Genomic DNA, 22,257 nt, shown 5'->3' on the forward strand with positions numbered 1-22,257 from the left:
AACGGTGCGGCATGTATGCGCGCGGAGTTCGCTGATCATTGTGTATCGCAATCCTGTCTGTCAATTTGTTGGTCCAAATGACGTAGAGTAAGCTTCGGATCGGGCCGGGTCCTCTGGAGGCTCTTTCGCTCTCTTTTAATAATCAATAGAGCATTATTGTGTGTCAACACGAACGTCTGTCACGGTCGTGGTTCATTCAACTCCGGGACAGCCAACAGTCCGACGGTCTCTTTTCGGGCAATGCCATCGGAAATGCGTTATTATTAATATTGACAAAAAGCGACCGTGCGTAGCCGATGGAACGAAAAGGACGTGGAAAACAAATTTCCAAAAATAATGTCCTCAGCACCGAGCAAAGTTGGGAGTCGTTTTTTGTTGTTTCCATGCTATAAATAAAAGCGTTTTTTTGTGCGAATGATTCGTTTTCCAGCCGATTACAAAAGAAAGGAGCAACAAAAAGGTGCCACCAAAGTGCATTTCGCTAATGAAATTCGGTAGCAATCATTTATGTACGTACAGTGATGTTTCGGAATGGCGGAAAATGCAGCACGGAACGGAATGGAAACATAACCGGGATATGAATGAGTTGTGTCGGGTGGTTGAGAATTGATATTTTAAGCACCCCCGCTTCTCTTGCAGTTCTGTCGGGGGAGTTGATTGGAGACTGAAAGGTTTTCCCGTTCGATTTGGGAATGGCGGTCAACCAGTTGCAGTTCTCATTAAATTTTTGACCGTGCAATTGTTGAATGTGGTTGAGGGTGTAGGAGGTCCTACCTACCTGGCTGAGTTGGATCCGGGTCGCAGAGGATACAAAGTTGTGTACAGGTGATCGGTGTCAATCAGGTTTGTGTCGTGTAGCGGGGAGTTAGTTTTGAGGTGGCAATCTGCGCTTATAATTAGTGTCAGACCGCGGTTGCTGACGTTAGCATGGTTGAGCGGAAGCTAAGTTCGACTGCGAATGCAAGGATTGGGTTTGATCGGTCTGTCAATTAGCGTGAGTTGGTGGAAAGTGACCAGGTTTAAACCAGGATTAGTCAAAGATAGGTGAATGTTTGTGACAAACAGTTTAGATGATGTGGTCATACTCTTGTGCCTATTTTGAATAATTAAAGGCAGAGCTCAGCATATAACATTAGTATTACTTCAAATAGTCTGTTTTAAGTCCAAACAAGAAATATAATGTAAATAGGCTAAGAAGTAACATTGAATGTAACGTCATGCTTGTTCTGGTTTGGTTAAACCCAATCCTCTTGCTTATCCGTTTTGCCAACAATGAATTAAAACCAGTGCACTGCAACCACACTGTAGTAAGGAAACGTTTCACCCAAAAGTAGGGGACCATCATCCCTCACGGCCATCTAAACTGCACTGTACAATAGCAAGAGCACCCCTCCTTGTTCGTTCCGGAGATGATTGAATTAAAATTCATCACACATCTGTGGTGTTTGATGGCATAAACACGTCGTGCGGATTGGAACCCTTACGCGTATGCGCGACTGGGTGAGGGCTATTAAACATCGATCCAGGTCCTCCCCTGCTGGTGTGTTCTTTGTGCGACATGGGGTAAACATTTAAGAGCGATGAAGGTTTGCATCGCTTTGGGCTAGACTTTTATGGCAAAATCGAATGCAATGCACGGGTGCAATGGATAGATGCTGACCTCGATCTAAACCATTAAGCTAATTAACCCATATCATTCGCGTTTGTTGTGGAGTGAAGATGTTATCCATAATTGAGAGCTTCATACTTAATGCGTTTCACCTCATTGTGGTTATCGATATCGAAAACGTTGTTATTTTGTTGATACAATAGATTCACTGTGTGATTGTATAAAATGTGATGCGTTTTGCTGGGATGTGTAAGCATTGTGCTATAGATAAATGACCATTAAGAAGTCAAAACAAAGAAGAAAAAAGTCTTGTAATAAATGAAAAAAGAGCATTTTTGTCTCATGTAATGGATTGACTCTGAAGAAATTGTTTCAGTGTGCCGTCTTATGATTAAACCTCCAGTTCGGTTGAAAGCAACAACAGCCAAGAAATATGAACCCAATGATTGTTTGGCTTCCGGGAAAAGACTACACTAGATAGTAAATAAATTTCATTCCACTTACATATTCTGCTTGTAACAATTTCCGCTCACTTTAAGTGATACGCAATGTGTAGTGTGCAGAAATCATGCCAGCCGAAGAACAAGGACCTGGAAGCTGTAATGATGGAATGGTGCAGAGTACAAAAAAGAGGGAAAGTACGTGCAAATTAAATGAGATAAAAATGAAGCAAAAACAGGATGCGGTCTTCCCTCGCACACATACATGAGGTAAAAGTCTAAGAAGTCCGTACAGAAAATGATGAAAAACACAGGACGATACGCACCCACAGAAAGAAAGACAGAGAGAGAGAGAAAGAGAGCCGGAGCTGCGGGCAGGCGTGCTCTCGCGTTCGAGATGTCAAAAGTTTGAAACAATTTAATTCATCACGGCCGGCATCACCCATCCGACCGACCGGGCCGGATGAAAATGAGGATGAAAAAAGAGGCCAGCAATTGGGAGGATGAGGCTGCGTGGCGGGAGAAAATATAGCAACATTTTACTCCCCCATAGAAAGTGATGCAAAGAAGAAGGAAAGCCGAAGAGTAATGGCGCAGGTGAGCTGAATGGGGAGAGAGTCGCTAGAAATGCCGCTTTGCTAAATTTATTCCCGTCACGAAAGGACGGTGGATTCCGTTCATTGGACGGAACGGAGAGTGTGGCACGGTGCGGCCAAACAAATGGCGAATGAAACGATTCATTCACGGTAGCGGAAAGCCATTTCTTTGTTGCTGTGTAGTGTTTTCTTTTCGGGTGTGGAATTAAAGTATGAAAATTGGGAGAGAACGGCCATTGGAGCAGCTGAGTAAAGGTATTTGTGCGTTAAATTAAAGCGTTGGTTTTGATTCAGCAATGGTAACACTGCTCTTCCCTCATCGAATCTGATCGTTCTAATCAAATGAATAATTGATTGAAGTGTAAGAGCGTATCGGATACATTTGGATTTATGTGTTTTTTGGCTTTAAATGGAAGATGTATCGTTGCGCATGATCCACCACAAGAACAGTCACTGAAACCGAACCTAGATGACTGTTAATTAAAGGAAAAAAGAAGAGACCTTTACGGTTTCAGGGGGATTTTCACTAGTTAAATCGCTAGCCAACACAAACTGTGCACTCAGAAGCAGGTTTTATTCCACCGAAATGGTAGGCATCTGCGCAAAATGAAACAGTAACAACATGGTTGAAGTGTAAATGTGGGATATTGTTCAGCAAATAATAACATCTTTTTCCCTTAGAATGCTCTATAAAAGGTGAATGTGTTTAAAAATTCATGAAACCCACGATAAGGAGCAAAAAAGAGTTTAAAATACACACATATAGCCTCAGAGTTGTGCAACCGTCCCTTATAATGATCAGATGTTAGCGAAACCGTCCAGACTTACGCTTTGTATTACCCTTTTGTACCCAAAAGCAAGCGACTCATATTTCTCTTGGAGCATTTTTCCAATCCAATCTCAATTAGCTTACCACTTTCCAACTGCCATCGGTTGGTCGATTACACCGTGCCGAACCTGTGGCACTTCCTCTCCATGTGCGGGCAGTATAATAATAGTCCAGTCGAGAGAACCGTATGGAACTGCTGCACATATGGTGCCCCGTGGGCCAGGAATGGAATTATTTTTCTCGATAAATATAAATCGTCGTCATCGTCGCTTGTTGTCGTTGGTCCCACCGCCGTTGCTGGCAGGTGAGCGAGAGCGAGCGGTCTGTGTGTGTGTGTCTGGATACTCCACCATGGATCCCGTGGCATTCCTGGACCGCAAATCATAAAACACTGGAACCGACCCGGGGAAAAGCCAATCTGCCACTGGTTTTTCCTCGCGGATAGCGTGCGCTGCGGTTTTAATGGGAAGGTGGTAAAAAACAGACACACAAACACACCAGTTTGCATCTAAAAAACAATGACCTCGCTGTGGAGTAGCAAGAAGAGACAGAAAAAAGGAACTTCCTGGATACTGAAACAGCATAGAGCGGCGGGGGAAATCCTTTCCTTTTCACGTACTCACCTCAAATTACAAACCGGTCAGTTGGCTGGTGGTAGGATGGTTTGGTCGAATGACCATGTAGAATAGGGTGGTTTAAGGTACAGCTATTAGAAGCAGCTGTAGTATGATTATGAAAATTTATGCTTACGACTGGCCAGCGAAAAACCGCGATGGTGGAAAATAATCTGCTCGCATGGTCGCGAAATGGTTCGCTGCTTTGCTGAGAGTTGAATTCAAACGTAACAGTTTGAGTGCTTTGCGTAGTTTGCGTACTTCATAGCATCTGCTTTGTAGTTAAACAGGTTTTAGAAGTACATAAGCAAACTTTCATAGCAAACTAACGATTTAAAAACGAAGCTCTTTGTCCATTAAATGTACAGTGCTATTGCTTCTACAAACATTTTTACTGCTCATCGATACAAACACCCCTAAATAAAGCATCAAAACGTGGATTAAACAGAGTTGAAAAGCCACCACCGATCCATCCAAAGCCCAACCACCCGTGCTGTGGTTGAATCTAATCGAAATTCAAAATTCATGTTCAATTATTTATCGCACACAAACACCCGTGGGGATTGGGCTGGTTCGCTAGCAGCATAGGATCAATCCCGGGGAATTACCACTATTAGCACGTTCGGACTCGCCCGGCAGACTGTCACTGTGAGCTAGAGCGTTATAGGCAGTAGCTCCAAAAACCACAAAACCATCACACCCTTCAGCAGGCGTTAGTCAAAAACAATAAATTATCTAAACACTGGACATACCAACTTGTGTCTGTGTGGTGGAGTGATGCAGTTGGAAATCCGTTTGGGAAAAACTAAATGGACATTTGTGACAGGTTTGGGAAAGGATGGAGCCCGGGGAGCGCTGGGAGGTTCTCATCATGAAGCCGACCAAAGTCGAAATTTATTCAAATCACCTGCGTAGAACGCCTGTCCGGATGGGGATATGCATGCAAATATTAAACTCTAAAACCAATAGGCTGGAAAGCCTGGTAAGGGGAAATCTGTGCGTTAGGGCTTCCGGGAAAGGCTGGAAAACAATTTCAATAATTAGTTATGCTTCTGTGGAGGGTGAGTAGAGACAGAAGTATGTTTTGAAAGTATGTGCTATAACCACAGTTGAAATTGTTTGTAGTGGTATTATGTCGCAAAAAATGAATCTATAGACTTTTACTTATTGGCAGTAGGAGATAAAAAAATACTCCACAAAATAGATGTACTTCAGAGACTGTCACAAAAGAAGTTGTTTTTTATGGAGCAGCAATGACAGCTTAACAAATGATAGTGTCAGCTGTCATTGAGCAATAGTTACTGTCATTATTGCCAAGTGTCTACAGCTACTGCACAGTATCTAATGGTCAAGCCATCCTTCCCTCTTTATGTAAGGGGAAATCTCCAACAACAACAAAAAACCAGCATGTAAACCATGTTCTTTCCGCTGTAAACACCATTCACAATGAATAAAAAACATCACTTTAATGACCTCGACACCCGGAACTCGACAAAAAAAAAGCGAATCCACCACCAAACGCTAACAGCAGGATCATCCCGAACCAGGAGGGAAGCGAAAGGTCTAAAGTTTGCGAAGTTAATTGAATAAACATTGAGTAACAACACGGCGGAAAAGTGATTTCCCTGCGAGGGTTCACTTTTTGTGTGTGCACGGAAGCGCCGGAAGAGTGTCAACCGATGAATGCAACCCAGCCCTCCCGCACCCTTTGCAGAAGAAGAATTATTATTCATCGATTAACAAGTGAACGCTCCGGTGGGCGCCCCTTGCGCGGTAGCCTTTAATTCTGTTCGTATGGTTGTTTATTGTTCAGCTGCCGAAAAAGCTAATCAAACGAGCATACACCGAGGGAGAGGGACCGGCCGAACACCCGAGGACAATTGACGTTTTACACTTGCCGCTTGGTGCGGGATAGCAGGGGTTGGAACAGGCCCGCAGGGGTAGGCTCAGTGTCGTCACCGTGATGAAGGGAAAATATTAGCACAAGTGCTTCGTTATCCACTAAGCAGGATAAACAATGCTTACTGTATTTAGTTTATTGCTTTACAGTCACCCTCCATCGTTGTGTCATTCGTTACGGGATGGTTGGTCCGTTCTGGTGGCGACGATGGTGACCCAAGAAGCATAACTACCATGCGAGGAAGGTACGAAGGCTTTATGGGCTGCTGTTGCTTGATTTGCGAACCAGACCGAACCCTCGTTCTACGCTCACCGACAACCGAGGACAAACAGGTCGAGCTCAATGACTTGTCGGCTGGTCGGTGGAAAATTGTAGGGGAAGGTACGATGTTCATCACGATGCGACCCTTGCGGCGCGTTGTACGCAGCATCGTACGCGGTGCGTTTGCGCTTGCACGTGGAAGCATAAATGTCGCGAATGAAGATATCATTGCCGGGTTCGATTGTTGGGTATTTGTTTAGCGAAAGTATCACCACATCTGTCACAATTTGGTGAGTTGATGTTTTTCTTGAAAAATGAAACGATAGAAGCGTTATGCAATGTTTTGTTGTAGTATGTCAGGATTTTCGCTAGGAACAGTTTTTTTTGGTCGAAATATTGAAATGTGCAAGATTTTAACACTTTTTTTTGTATCGATCTAGAACGCATTCGTAATCGAGACAACGCTTTGATTGAATAAAGACCGCATAAACTCTAATCCCTCCGGCAACATCGTCCGGCGCTTTTATAGCCAATAGCGTACGTGTCACTTTTTAATGGTATATCGCTGCACAAATTTATGACCCAAGACGGTTTGATCGATTGATCGGCCTTTGAATTGCCGTCACCAAGCGAGGGGAAAGCAAGAGCGGAGAAAAAAAGTTTAAATTTTTAATTTAATCAACTTTGCAACCAAACCAAGAAAAAAATGGCATCTCACTTTCCACCAAAGTGTCCTAAGAGACCCCGGGTGCGATTGATAGCGTAACTATTATGGGAAGAAAATGGAGCGGAAAAAACACCCAAAATCGGGCTCGGTGAAAAAATCCTTTCCCTAAACGAGCGTAAGCGAGGAGGGCTAAGGGAAATCGGTTTTATGTTCGATTTTTATGGGCATGCCATCGCTAACCTTTACAGCCACTGGTAAAAGGGTGTCAGAATGTGTGAGTAAAAAGAAAATGGGATGAATTTTAATCGTTGCTGCCCGCTCCCCCCGACGGTTACGGAGATGTGCTCAAAATGCTCCAAATAGTCCTCGAGGTGGACTGCGAAGAGCGCGTAGAATTGAATTAAGGTCGAAGTTGGTGCAGTGGCACGGAACGGACGAGACCCAATTTCGCGGTTTCATAGCATTGGGCTCTAACCAAATTAAGCGTAAGGGAAGGAGCGCAAAAAAAAGGTCAAATCAATTTCGCAGCCAACCGCTCCGGCATGCATTAATTATGAAGGCGATCGTTTTGTAGATGTGTGCGAAATGTTTGGCGACCAATGTTTGGGATGAAGAATGCGGTCGCTAAGGCTCGTAAATAACGTTTTGGGAGCGAAAGTTTGATTCTTTTTTATGGCGGTTGTTTCCGATCATAAAAAGCCCATCGCTTTCTAATTTCTCCCGCTCGAAACGGGCACTTTCAGAGTGTGTGTGTGTGTGTGCTTGCATAAATGGAGATGCGGTATTAAATTGAATTTCATTCTGTGGGAGGCTCCGACCACTCCAGGGATTGAGGAATCTTTATGGAAGATTTGCCATGTTTTACGATGCAAAGCATCGAGAAGAGAGTTTTCTGAGAAAGAAAGTAAAAAGAAAAGGTTCGGCGCCATTCCAAGACCACGCAAAGGATCATTTAATTAGGCAATTCCCTTTGCGGAGGACTCGGATGACACTATCGGTGCTACAGGTACAGGTGCACAGCTCGTTTGCTGTCAATTTAGCTCAATCAGACTGTTCGAGAAAGACGCAAAGAGAGCAATGGAATAAAAGGATATTTCTTTGAAGGAGACTTGTCCAGCAGTATATATTATTTTGATGAGATAATTTAAGCACATTCACATCACCAAACGATTGTGGTCATTTTGGATAGCCACTTTGGAGATGCTCCACAAGCTGCTTAAATTTGAAAGAAAAACAACATATTGAACCCTGATGATGAGAAAGATAAATATCAACTTCATCAAGCCTGTAGAATTCTTGACCAAAGGATGACATGTGAGTGGTTCATGGACATGATTGCAAGATTTTTCTTCATCTTAGGCCGGTCTACAGCTCTGATGAGCAGCAAAAGCTCACATGTCTCGAGCCGTTGGACAACGATGATGTGACCAACGATCGGCAAACATCCGGAGCATCTTGAGAATCCTGACAGATAGATACATAGAACAAACAGTTGCTCCGTTCCGACATGTTCCCGGTCCACGCCTCAATGATGGAGAATGGATATATTTATAAAACCACACATGGGGAGCGCATGGGGGAGCGCATCTATAAATGAATTGTTTATTTTAATCATTCATAATCAAATAATAAATTAAGAAAGTCAAACAACGACCACACGACCAGCTCCCTATTCATTTGGGATTTTCTTAGCGAACGTTGTCGTACGATGTTTGCTATTTGGATTTTTTTTTGTCATTTCAAAGGACTTTTGATGAGGAGTGAGACGTATGTTGTGAAGTCTTCAACCGGTAGAGCAACCGCCAAGAAACCAGTTGGCCATTTGTCGTTGAAAGTCCGATTGCGGATGGCCGGAGATATCGCTCCTTGTCCGCAGTCTTCATTAGCCATGGGTGGCCACTTCCTTTCCAGCCAAGCTCCAGCAAAAGTTTATTTGAAGAATTGTATAGAACACCAAAAAAAACCCCTGTACGTTTCATCCTAACTTCTCAGCAATAGTTAAGGCAGCAGCAGAAGAGAAAGCAAAGAAAAAAAAACTCCAAACACACACTTGAACGGAGCACACAGCAACGGCAAGGACGACCGAACCAACGACCAAAGACGAAAGATTCCGCACTAATTGCATTAAAATTCAGCACGATTTGGGTCAAGACGTTGGCCGGGGCGAAAGAAAATGAATAGAACTGACCAGAGCAAGAGCAGGGAACGAAGGCATTGGACGGCGGTAAGGTACAACACAACCCAAGTCCTGGGGACGCATTTTGAATAGCAATCGGTTTTCGGGGCTCGGACAAGAAGTTTACCCAAGAAGTTCGAGAAACGCCGGCAGTTGCGTTTTGGGTCCGGGAAACCGGGAGGAAAAAAGTACTCGAAAGGCATTGCACGTGAGTGAGGCGAGGAGATTTGTTGAACACGTTGGACGTTAGGAGCAACAACAAAAAAAAACGGACGGCAGTGATTGGAGATGTAGAACAAACTATCGCCCAACCCAAAAAGGGGAGTCATTTGGGAAAGCAAAGAAAAATCGGATTGAAACTGGTGTTTTACTTGTGCGAGGAAAAGTAGTTTCTGCCGGTTAAGTGCTTGCAAGTTGGCTCGTTTGTTTAGTAAATGCTGAACTATTTTAACGGAGGTCCGACAGCTCATGTTAGTCAAGTCAGTGGAGTAGCATAACTATACAATGAAGTTGTATTTCTTCTACGTTCAAAAACAGCTACTTGCTTGTCGTGACTGTAAAAGTACAGGGGTTAATACAACAGTAAAAGTACAGCGGTCAATCAGTTCCAAACAAATACCGTTTATAGAGTAAATATCGACTTTTCCAATGCTCCTCTTCACAATGGTTCGTAACAAAGAACGGCAAATAACGAAAAGAAAACACGCACACACACAACGACTGATTGGCTAATAGCAAACTAACCGGTCACCAAGTCCCAGGCAAGGCATTCCAGCCAGTAACGGGGCAGCACGACACAACAATGTCCAGTACAAACATTGAAGCGGAAGGTAGTCGCTGTTTGTGCGGGATGACCAAATCAAGCGTGATTTTCGGTCGGATAGGAGGTGGGAGCTAGCTTTTGTGACAATGATTGTGTCAAAGGAGAGGGTAAAAAAACTCCACCTCTCCTTGCTACACATGCCAAGCAAAGCGTGAAACAAACGGTGAAAGGGGTAAACAGGGTTGGCGCGCCGGATGGGTCAAACAAACGGGAAGTAAACATCCCCGGGGCCATGCTCGCGGCCCGAAAGCGCCGAATTTGCAAAGTTGATTAGATATTTAAACACGCGACACGCGTGATAAAATGAAGCTTAAAAAATGTGCACCGCTTCGTGTGTATGTGCTTTTCTTGCGCGCCATTTCACGCGTGTCGCGCGCCATTTGGTGAAAGTTTTTTTGCTTCCTCTGTCTTGTTGCTGCTGCCCATCCCACCTTCCCGACAACCGTAATGTGTTAGCATTTTTCGCACATTCTGACAGTTTGCTTTCACGCAAACTGGCAGGGCAGAATGTCATTGTTGTGTGCCGGTGAAACGCTTGTAGGACACGGTGGCGCAATATGATTGTCCCCCGCGACTGTTTGCGCATACCGACAAAGTTTGCGCGCCCGCTGCTAATGCCCCGTGCGTGTGTGTGCGCGCGTGAAAAACCGACACAAAATGCTTCCAGTCATTTCATTAATTGGCGTACGTAAATATTAGCTAATTAATTTGAATATTTCATAAACGTTCGCCCGCTTGCCGTGAGGAATTCAGCACAGTTGAGGGGAGCACGATGCGCAAGGAAGCAGCTTGACGTCGTTCTCCTGTTTGGCATACATTAAGGCGCACGCAGCGCGGACGGGAGCGTAGCAGATGCGTTCGGGTTTCACCGATTGACAGTTTGCCAACTCGTTTGTTTGTGCGAGGTGTACCAAACACACACACACACACCTACACATACACACAGACGCTTGTGGTGAGTGCATTTAGATTAGAATTTCGCACAATATTTACCGCCAATAGTGTATAATTAGTGGCGAATGTGGCGGTGGCGATGGAGCTGTGTAGTTGGGTTTATTAAAGTTTGATAAAATCATTGCAATTAAGGCTGTGCACGGGCACACGGGCCAGGGAGGTAATGTATTTTTCATGAACCTCTATCGGATGCGCTGTCTATCGTGAGGGTTTTCGTGGTGTAAGCGGGTACGGTTGACAATGACTGATGATGTTGGTGTTGGCGGTTTAGTACACATTGTGCTGAGGCTCAAAGAGCAAATATGAGCAATAAGTGTGAAATGATGGTGGGTTATGTTCGTGTCGTTTGTATCTTACAGGGTGCGATATTTGAAATATGTAACGACATGTATTTGTGTCGTTTAGATGACAGGCCAATATTTTGTTGTTAGATGTAGGGCAATGGCAATTGCAAAAACATGGCAGCACGCAGGTAGAGATGCAATTTAGTTAGAGTGAATGAACGAGCTGTCAAAACATTGAAGTATCTTACGAGTGTACATCTATTTGTTTAGAGTTGAAATACGCTGAAATATTAGTTAAAGTACTTAAATTGAGTGATTCTTTCCCTTGGTTAAGAAATCTTTTCAACAGACATACCTTTTCTTTGCCATTGCTACTACTACAATCTGCTCCATTATGCTCGGTCTTCTCCTCCTCCACATCGCAGGTCTGGTTCCAGAACAGGCGGGCCAAGTTTCGCAAGCAGGAACGGATCGCCCAGCAGAAGGTATCCAGCAACAACAGCAGCAGCGGCAGCAGCAACAGCAGCAACAGCAGCAACGGCAGCACCAACAATGCCGGCGCTAATCAAGATTCATCGTCCGTGAAGAGCGAGCAGAAGTCGTCGGTGAACGGTGGCAGCACGACCCCGAAGGACATCAAGCCGCCCGGCTCGCCCTGCCTGTCCGTCACCACCCTGTCCACCACGCCCAACTCGAGCGCCTCCTCCCACCAGTCGAACGGTGATATCAAACCAATTAATGGTAAGTGTTTTCCACCGATTCACAGTGTCATCCGTGGGTTTTCTTATCTAGCCGATACTGTTTCTCTCTCCCTCTTTGGGAGGGTTGTGTTTTTGTTGCCTCCCTGGTTGAGGGTTTGCTGGAATTGTCGCACAATGATTGTCATCCTTGAATCCTCTCTCGATTTGCACCACCTACATACATACGCACACACGCGCTCGCACGCACTACACGTGCATGTGCTTGTACACGAGCAAGAGACGCCATTGCTTATCGCTTCCACACACCCCGTACGTCGCTAATGTCGTCCTTGGCGATGGTTGCGCTTACGAAAGTGGTCCCATTTGGCGTTGGGATGCTGCTGTCGTAAATTTTTCATTATAAAAGTCACCGGAAGCCAGCCGGAGTCGGTGTCTCGAGGCGTCCGTCCGTCCTTGCCACGGTTTGCCAGGTTGGAAAAACAAATCAAGAGAAAACGTGCTGTACGTTTTTTCTTCTTCCTCTCCACCTCCCCAGGACATTCTACAATGTAAGTCGTCCTAGATTTCTTCCACCTCGTGCGGGGGGATTCCATCTTTGCAAGGGATATCTGCCTTCTCCCACTTTCCACGAATCCTTACGCAGCGTCTTATCGCGTAGCACAGAGATTCGCCTGGCTTTGCCGTAAGTCGTGTGTAAAAGCGTGCTTTTGTCGCCCAGCCACCAGGCGCTGTTATTACGCGCTGCGAGGAGACGAAGCGAAAGCTACACCACGCAAGTCACCGTGCGTTACTGTTCGAAGGAATGGGGAACGAGAGGATGGGAAGCGGGACATGGCAGCAGGCAGGCAGGCGCGACATTTTCGAAATAATCTGACATTAATTCGTATAAATGAACGGTGTAACAAGCAATTTTCTAGATTAAACCAATTTAATACCATTTCGCAAGAATCCGCCGAACGCTCCGTCGCGTTACAGCGTCTCTCCGAGGCTCACTCCTCGCGGCTCGAGCCAATCGAAAACAAAATGAAGCGCACAGCTTTCCAGCGTGTGCGTTGTGTAACAGGTGGTTTTGCTGTACGCTCGAGATGATATTTTCCATCAGCTTGAGCGAGTTTGAGAAAGATTTTTCACATGTTGTTCGCGCTAAGAAGCGGGAGATGCATTAGCGTTACGGCGTCTAATGTGAATGCGCGACAGAAGAAAGGATATGAATGTGTCTTTAGAGTAACTCAAATTACCTAGACATTATAACTTTTGGACTGAGGGAGGGAGAAAGTTCACTAATTTAACTATGTTTCATCAATAATGGAAATGAAGAAACCCAGGAACACAGATTAATGTGACTTTGGAGTCTTCTGAATGTCGCTGAACCCTCCTTGCTAGCGAATTGCGAATAAAACAAATCTTCCATAGGACGACAATCACTCGCATCATTACTCATAACAATCCACCATCCAGCAGTAGCTCAATTCCGATCGAAATGATTCGTTATTCCTGGCCACCTCCACAGCAGCACTGTCACAATGGCTGCAAAGTTTTGTAAATCTAACCGCTCATCCCATGTCACAAGCTCCAAAATGCCGCACGAAAGCCGGAGCCATATTCGTTTCGGAATATTCGATCACCTCACCAGCAGAACAGTGTCGGAGGATGAGCACTTTTCGACTTTCCCCCTGTTTGACGATGTAACGTTTCGTCCCTTTTTTTCGTTTCTTATCGCCATATTCGTTTTTGGAGAAGGTCCATCGAAGCGAGACGAAGCGCAAGCACTCCGAGGTCTAACTTTTCCGAGTGTATGAATTATGGATTATGAAGTTTGCGTTTGTTGGCTGGCGGCTACAACCGTCCGCTTTGGGGAATTGTCGGCTTTGCGAGAAACTATTCTACAGTCGGGTTTGGGTTGTGCTTGGTGGGAGGAGTTGAAGTGTGTGTGTGTGTGTGTGGAATAGCCCACTGGCATAAGGACGCTTTCGACATCGTTTCGAGAGATCATTCGTAACTGTCGTGGCACGTTTTGTCGCATGTCACCGGCGACCACGGGTGCACGCGAGCGGACTCTCATTCTTTCCATATTTTTCGTTTACTGTTTTACGTCTGCACATGTGTGTCTGTGTGTGTGATTTGTTCGTAGCATATTCTCATACCAATGTGTTTTTCTTTTCGATTTTGTGCTTTCTCCCCCTCCGGTACGTAGGAAAACTGACAGACGATCTGAACGGAGCGAGTCTTCACAACGGACCCAACCATCATCATCTCGTGGTCAGCAATGGTACGAGCAACGGCAGCACCAACAACAACAACAGCCACCATCACCACAACAACAACAACAACAGCATCAGCAACAACAATAACAACAACAAGTGGAACCCGTCCTGCAATCCGCTGCTGCAGAACCAGAAGGCAGCCAATCATCTGAGCATGAATCATAACCTCCAGAACCATCATCACCATGCGGTGGCTGCGCTGTCCTCGCCCTTCTCCTCGCTGCTCGGTGCGGCTGCCAGCGGTGGTGCGGCCGGCTATCTGCTCGATCCGCTCGGCGGACTGAACAAGACGACGGCCGCCAACCATCTCTTCTAAGGCGGCGAGAGCGGCAGGCTTAATTAGGGAATGTTGGGAGCGTCGGTTGACCCCCCCGAATTGAGTGGCGTTGAGCGGTAGAAGCGCTGTACGATTGGAACACCTTAATTTTTGCCCGCGATTTCACGCCCACGGAACGTGAGCTGTCACTAAAAATAAGTCCCCCCAGCGGTGGAAGGAAGTGCGGCTTCCGATCCTCCGGGTGGATTAATTAAGCAAACGGTACAGCATGTACGGTTTGAGGTTAAGGTCCTGGAGGGCACAGACAGGCACGGTGACGAGCGTCAGTCTGTCATCGTCAGCGTAGGTGACATTAATCAAAATGGGAAAAGAACAAGTAGAATTAGGAAGGAGGTTTTGTAAAGCAGGTCGAATGCCAGTGGAAGAATGGTAAGGTTGCAGAAAGAATGGACATGAAGCGATACGATCTTGTATACGGAGCAGCACGGGAAGAGTCGCTTTCCGTTTAGTGTAAGATCGTTTTGTTGACCACGAGATCACTTTTATTCAGACAGAGTTGGTGAGGCTCAAGCAGCAGAAATCAACCGTTTAAACTACTACTACTTTAGTACTTAGCGAGAATTAGTGAAGAAGCGTATTGTAAATAGAGTCAGAACGCGCAACAGAGCGCAGGTGCGCCGCAGGTGTACGGGTATGCGCCCAGGTTTACATCAACGATCTTACCACTACTACTATTACTTACACTTAATACCCAAAGAGTCGTGTAGGAAATGGTGCGAAATACGTGACATTCTGCTGGAAGCGATCCAAAATGGTACGATTGCGAAAAGTTTCACCCAGCCAAAAACTTTCGATCGTCCGTAGAGGAAACCGTGTTCCGCGGCCCCTTAAATTGTTGTACAGCTACAGTGTAGGACGTGAGAGGTAGAGTTCAGACTTCAGCTTTGTAGAGTTCACTAGAGGTAGCTTCCCTGTAAATGCGTCACTGGAAGCTATAAGGAGATGTGTTTTTAGTTTCTCTTCTGTTTAGTGTTTGCAACTGGAATCGCTCAGCCAGGACAGCTAGCAGTAGCAGAGGAAATGGAAGAGAGCGTGACCTAAGATATCCCTAAAGAAATAGTTGAAATCAAGCAAAATGTAAACCGAACCGAGCTCGTCCTCCGCCAAATTGTACGATAGGTCGATGCTAAGAGTAAGTCAAATATACTAAGAATCGGATCAACAAAACAAACCGTGTAGATCGACGCACGCATACGCAATCGACGCAGTGGCGGCGGCAGGTGATTTGTTTGACGTGCCGAAATGGACCGTCTGTCGAACGTCTGCTGCCGGATGGTGGGATGATTACGGGACGGACACACGCACCCTGAACACAATGTGTGGCCGGGCGGGATGAGCAGGGACGATTATATTTTAAGACGATCAACTACACACGACCGGAATTCGGGGGTCTATTTTGGGCCTTGCCAGCTCAGGTGATTGGAAAGAATACTTTCGCTCTTTACGGATTTGCTGTAGCCGCGTGTCAGCGCAGCATTCTTCCATCGATGACGAAATCGTATCCAACGCGCGGCTTACTCACGCGGGACGCTTCTCGAGCGGTGAAGTTCATCGTCCTTGGGGCGTGGAAAATTCGGACCAAAACGGAGTATCGCGTGAATCCTGGGCATCGCGACAGTGCAGTGACAGCAGGCAATCGTGTGCTGTTGTCAAGACGCTACCGCTGTTTCCATTTGCTGGCCACTTTCGCCTCTAGCGTATTCATCTCTAAATTTAGCCCGTGGATTGGGTTTTCGTGGACGTTTCCTCAAAGTCGTTGTCCACAGTAAGGCGGCATATGGGGTAGCAAAGGCGACAGGACGGATGTTGTTTCACGCTGCATTTTATTGGACCACTTAAACCGGACGACCATGCATAACGGCTAAATCGTGAGATCTTTCTTTTGGGTCGTCCGTTTGGTTAAGCCTTGTTGGTAAAATTTATTCTCGTAGCGTCCCGTTTGAAGTTGGGAAACCCATCCTCAACAAATAAACGCGTCCAGAGCACGCAGGCCTTGCTTCCAAGCGAGGACGCTTGCACGAAAACAAACAAAGGAAATGACCATGGAGGTTGGAGGATCGCTTTAAATAAAAAAGCGACGCTCTTGACGCGTTTTGATCGTAACCTTGAGATCGTAACCCAGGGACGGTCGGTTGGGCGGCGGCCGAGGGTTGCGCGTTTGTTCTAAAATTAGCTCCAATTCTAAAGAGGTTAAGAGCTGCGGTCTATTGGAGCAGGTTTTCCGGACCGATTCGAATGGAACGGTGAAGATCGGTCATAAATGAGGTGGAAAAGTACGCGCTGCTCTCGATCGTTGCATGGCATGAAATGGAATCGACACTAGGAGTTGGTGAGTGTGTGTTGCAAAGGTCATCCCCGTGGAGGTTAGCTCAACATTGCTCAACAGGTGAATCATGGTAGCGAGCTGGTTTGTCTGTTGTCTATTTCCGTGTGGCGTTACATTAGTCAGCTGCTAATGTTGGGACGGTGACGGGTACGCATTTCTGAGGACATTCCAACGTAATGAAGCTGCATTCTCATTAAACGCTGGCAACAGACCGTGCAAAGACGGGTAGCGAATACCTCTCGGTAATTGGTTTACGCCGATGGAGGCAGAGAACACTGTATTAAGTTCGCTAACCATGGGTAGGGCAACATCAGCACAAGGTGTATATCGAGAAGAAGGTGCTGTTGAAAGATTGAAACCTTGCTTATTGTCTCGCAGCAAGGGGCGTACGAAACGCACTGTAAACAATCTCGGAAAATGTGTGTGATGCATCGAACCGCGGCACTCTAGACGCGTGTTTGAATGCACTTTTGGGGCTAGTGAGCCAAAAGGATTGCATCATTGGTATTGAATTTGATCGAATAAACGGGTTTGGATGAGCTAGCATGTGCGAGATTACTCTAGTACTCTCTACTCCTTTGAGTTGCTTAACACACACTTTATCAAACAAATGCAAGACACATACTTGCTTTTCCAGTGACAGTTTAATGTGCTCTTTAACTGCCATAAAAAAGTATGTAAAAAAAACTCACCAAAACATCTTCCGCTTAATGGTCGGCTTGGCTCCTACTCTCCAAATCTTTCTCCATTGCCGTTTCCATCCATTAGGAATATTTTGGCAGCTGAATTTACGCAAAAATTCTCCACCCCTCCCCTCCCATATGAAAATACGCACCAAACCCAACGCGTCGTGAGTGCGTCGCTGGCGCAAATCTGTCATTTGGACGGAAATAAATTACTCACGGGCTATCTGTCTGTCCGGCTGGGGCGCGTGTATGCCGGCCCGGCGCGGCATGGAGTTATCCCAGCGCGTGGCCGGTAGCTGCAGGAACGTTCTCGAAATAATGATGTGTATTTTATTGTAAACACGTCACCAGGCGGCACCAGCAGGAGCATTTTGCAACGTATTGCTGCTTGTTTTGCTACAGCCAAACCGAAATCGGATGGAAATAATCGACAATCGAGCAAACGCGTCGTGAGTGGGAAGGGAAAGGACACCGAAAGGACGCGCTGCTCATTCTCCGTTCACTCCGTGTTTTCCCGCTCATTTGATGTATTAAATTTCGGAAAAACAAAAGTAATCCCTCGACCAAGGGGGGAGTCGTGGTAAGCTCCCCTTTCAATGGCGATCGGTTGCGCCGTTGTGCGCAGACGCGGGCGCATGTTTTTCCATCGCGCGCACGCCAAACGATGAACGCAAGAAGTTTAAAAGCAATCGCGCTGGCCAGAGCGTTCATCAGTGTACGAGCGACCGCAGCTTAGAGCAAGTTTGGTGAGCAACGCATCGTTGTTGAAAGAAAACCCCGTCGTACAGTCACTACGCAGTAGCAATAATGGCTTTGGAGCGTCAAGTTCGTGCTAAGGTTGGTAGTGTGAAGTGAACTTGGAAGTGTTTAGTGGGATTGGAAATCGTGGCAAGTTACTAAATGGTTTCATTTCGTTTGTGTCACTGTTATTCGTGCAGATCGCTGGCAAGCGTGATCTGGAGAAGGATAAGGAAGCGCAGTACTGGATCGAGGAGGTGCTCGGTGAGAAGTTCCCGGCCGGTGTGCTGTACGAGGACGCCCTTCGCGATGGACTGATCCTGTGCAAGCTGATCAACAAGCTGGAACCGGGCGCAGTGGCCAAGATCAACACGTCCGGCGGCCAGTTCAAGATGATGGAGAACATCAACTTGTTCCAGCAGGCGATCAAGAAGTACGGCGTACCTGATCTGGATGTCTTCCAAACGGTGGACTTGTATGAGAAGAAGGACATAGCGCAGGTCACCAGCACAATCTTCGCACTCGGACGAGCGGTAAGTTGCGCGAGATCTTGTTGGAGCTCCAGGAATGTCACAGTGTCTTATGATTAAACTTCTTCACTCTCCGCCCCGCAGTGCTACAAACATCCCGAGTTCCAGGGACCGTTCCTGGGCCCGAAACCGGCCGACGAGTGCAAGCGCAACTTCACCGAGGAGCAGCTGAACGCGGGCCAGGCCATCATTGGGCTGCAGGCCGGCACGAACAAGGGTGCCACGCAGGCGGGCCAGAACATTGGCGCCGGTCGCAAGATCATTCTCGGCAAGTAAGCGGGTGGGCCTCGGCCACGAGCACCGGTCCAGGAAATGTGTACAAACGGCATCCATCACCACATACACATCACAGCACACAACACCACGCGCACACATGCACACCCTGTATGAGGAGCCCCGTGACCTACATACGGAAAGTCTCACCCTTTCACTCCTAGATACAGAGACATCCACAGACACAGAGATCAACATCAACATTTATACGAGTGTGTAAGATATGGTAGGAGAAGAAGGAGGAGAATGAGCGCAGAGGATAGAGTAGAGAGGTAGTAGACGTGCGAGCGATCCGTGGAACTCCAGGAAGTCTTCCACTGGGTCGACTGTTGCGAGAACTGGTATTACTGTTACTTGGCGTACGGCTTTATACACCTTGAGTTTTATGTAATTTAGCTTCAACCCTCCCCTAAAGTGTGAAGTAACTGCGGGAGAGCGGTAGGAAGAACTGGTTGTTTTTGTAAGAAGGGAGAACAAAAATTCGTTGATAATTTATCTGTAATAAAATTAATACTATTTCGTACAAAAACCACAAACAAAAACCCACACACGCGTGGTAGTATTTTGTCTCGCCAGAACGTTACGATTATTAGAAGGAGGTGTGAAAGCAAACATCTCCAAACGGTTGGCACACTTTGTGTGGCGGTTGCATCACTGTCCCAAGGCACGAGCAATCCACACCCACACAGCTCGTGCCTCGCTGCTGCTGCTTATGCGAGAGTTCTACATTTTTGACAGCTCATAAAACTCGTCCTCGGAACAGGCGGCACGTTTCGCAAGGTGTACCACTTCAGCTGCGCGCGTGTGAAGTGGGGGCCATGATCTTTCCAGTCCATTAGCCGCGTGCCGATGGTGGTCGGGTGTGGCGTGTGTGTGGTGGAATTTCCCCCAACCGTATAGTCCGTTGAAGCCGCACACACCCAAGAACACGCGGAGATCTTCTTCTACCGAACGCTGCCCAAACAACGTGCGTGCGTGTATCATTTTGTGTTTCGTTTGTTTGCTTTTCCTTGGTTCCCCCCCCCCCCCCCCCCCGAGCTAGTTTTGGAGGCCGAGCGTACGTTGCACGGGTTTCGGGGGGACCTTCGACTAATTTTACGCTTTTCGGTGTGCCGGATCGGTGTGGCGTCTCGCGCGTGTGCTCGGCCGGTCAACCGGGTCGAGTAGCCGGACTTGAATTACCAGCAAAGGAATGTCGTCCACCCTGTGCATGGGATGAAAAATCGGCTGAACGGTTGGCGGATCGTTTGCGAGTGATTTATTTACACGTCCAGGGCGATCGATTGGCGAACTCGAACCGGCCGGGTGTGGGTTGCAATTCGTTACCGAATGGCCGATTTTCCCATACGGTTGCAGCGAACGATTGTTTAGCTTATCGGATGTTTGTTTACAAGACTGGCGAGGGAAAATCTACCACCAAAGGGCCTATGCGAAACGTTTCTTCAGCTTTATTTGCTTTTACGGCTTATTTTGGGTGGGGTTTTATACGATTTTTGGAACGAGTTGAAATTTGAACAGTTTTTCTGTTTGAACGGGAAAAAATAACCAAAAACGAAAGAAAATGGCCCTCTGTGGGGAAATGAAGGTACCATTCGGATGGTGCTAAGAAAATTGCACTAGGTGGCGCTGTAATCGTAATAGGGAAAATTTGTTCCGCGTTTGTTTATTTACATTAAAAAAATCCTTTCCTTTTTTATGTTTTATGAATTGTATGTATTAAGATTAAAGGAAAAGAATCCTCCAAGATGTGAAAAATGTTTTTCGTAATAATCAAATAATAATAAAATGATTTCCGATGGACCACAAACTACACTTTGTGTTTTCTATTCTCTATTTCCTACCCAGTGTGACTTGTAAACCCACCCACAGCGGCAAGTTCTACGTGCAATTTATTTTTATTGACTTAGATTTAATTGCTTGTTTACAATGACTTCCCAGCCGCATGTTTTTTTCCTTAATAATCCGCTGTGACGTTCATATTTATTATATCGTCTCGCGTTTTCTTTTCTTCGCGACCCCTTTTTTCTTTCTAGCTCGCTCACCGCGCAATCCGTTCTATTTCTGTTCTGCACGCTGCATTATTTCACCTGCAGCTTTTACGTAATACTATTACTCAAATAATCTTTCCACACGTCAAGGTGATCGTGCCGACGGAATGCACCGCCGGGTTGGGCATGAGTATGTGTGTGAGAGGTTTTTTGCACAGAAAAATGCTTTACCGATCGGTAAGATCGGCTTCCAACATTATACAGGCGATTTGTTTGGCCGAGTAAACAAGCGCAGGTTCAGCGAGAAGGCCTAATGATGCCCCTCCTCCTGCCGGTTCAGTGAAGCGGGGTGAGCAAGGGGAGAAGGGGCAAAGAAAGGGCAAGTATAATTTTAGCAGGTGAAAAAGAAGTATTATAAAATGAGAAAACACGGCGCGGCTATTTTTAGCAGCATATCGTCATTTTTGTACAACGGCCGAAAATAGAACTCTTACCACTCCAAGCCACAAACCGGACCGAACGCCCTGCCTGTCCAACCCTGACGGTGTCGATCCTCGTCGCTTGTCCATCAGCTCCAGCATTCATGCAATGGAACGGAAACGTGCCGGGTGGCCTACCGGGTGGGTGTAATTGCAATAGTTCGGCAGTGCTTCGTCGAAAAACTGAGTTACAAATTCCGACCAAAAGTGGAAACCGTTCAACACACACTTTCCCTTTTTTGCGCGAAACGCAACCCTTAAACCGACACACCTCGTAAAAAGCGAGCACAATCAGACTTACTGTCGGTGACTTTTCCCACCCCTCCCTCCCAATCCCGAGACGTCCACTCAACCACCGAGATGTTGCTCATAGTTATGTCGCTGTCCGCACGCGCGCCCCCGGCTGACATTTATACTTGCCATTTTATTTCCCTTCGGGTGTCATTTTCATACCGTGCCGCAAAAAATCGCGTCATCCCCATTCGCACACACACACACACAAGAAGAGGAAAAGGTACAGGTTGAAAGCTTGAAGTGGCACGCGTGGGATTGCCTCGTGCGGATTGTCGCTAAGAGGCGCAACAACGGAAAACATTCTGGTGTGTCGGTTATGAATCATCCTGCGAAGATTATTTTCTCGCGGACTGTACCGTGTCCATAGCTGTGTTTTGGGGGAGGAACAAAATAGGAGACGGGGAAGAGGGTTGTTTTTCGCGTGTTTTCTTCTTCTAGTGCCTCGAAAGAATGTTTAAACCCTTTAGTAGAAGGTAAACTGTAGAAGA

The 22,257-nt window shown here is 46.4% G+C and overlaps 2 protein-coding genes across 2 annotated transcripts in view; both read left to right on the forward strand.

Annotated features, from left to right (window-relative positions):
- LOC120955776 (paired mesoderm homeobox protein 2A-like) overlaps nt 1-17,373 on the forward strand; it is a 42,648-nt gene extending 25,275 nt beyond the window's left edge. Inside the window, exons 3-4 of the mRNA XM_040376911.2 lie at nt 11,579-11,894; nt 14,049-17,373. Coding sequence (XP_040232845.2) covers nt 11,579-11,894; nt 14,049-14,434 — 702 coding nt within the window. The 3' untranslated portion in view covers nt 14,435-17,373. The remainder of the gene's footprint in view (nt 1-11,578; nt 11,895-14,048) is intronic.
- A 782-nt stretch (nt 17,374-18,155) lies between these two features.
- Nucleotides 18,156-19,554, forward strand: LOC120958258 (muscle-specific protein 20). Its single transcript, XM_040380921.2, has 3 exons — nt 18,156-18,304; nt 18,406-18,738; nt 18,820-19,554. Exons 1-3 carry the CDS (start codon nt 18,275-18,277, stop codon nt 19,009-19,011), a joined length of 555 nt encoding a protein of 184 aa, XP_040236855.1. The 5' UTR covers nt 18,156-18,274; the 3' UTR covers nt 19,012-19,554.
- Nucleotides 19,555-22,257: the final 2,703 nt, after the last annotated feature.

Source organism: Anopheles coluzzii, chromosome 3, assembly GCF_943734685.1.
Source record: "Anopheles coluzzii chromosome 3, AcolN3, whole genome shotgun sequence".
Lineage (NCBI taxonomy): Eukaryota > Metazoa > Arthropoda > Insecta > Diptera > Culicidae > Anopheles > Anopheles coluzzii.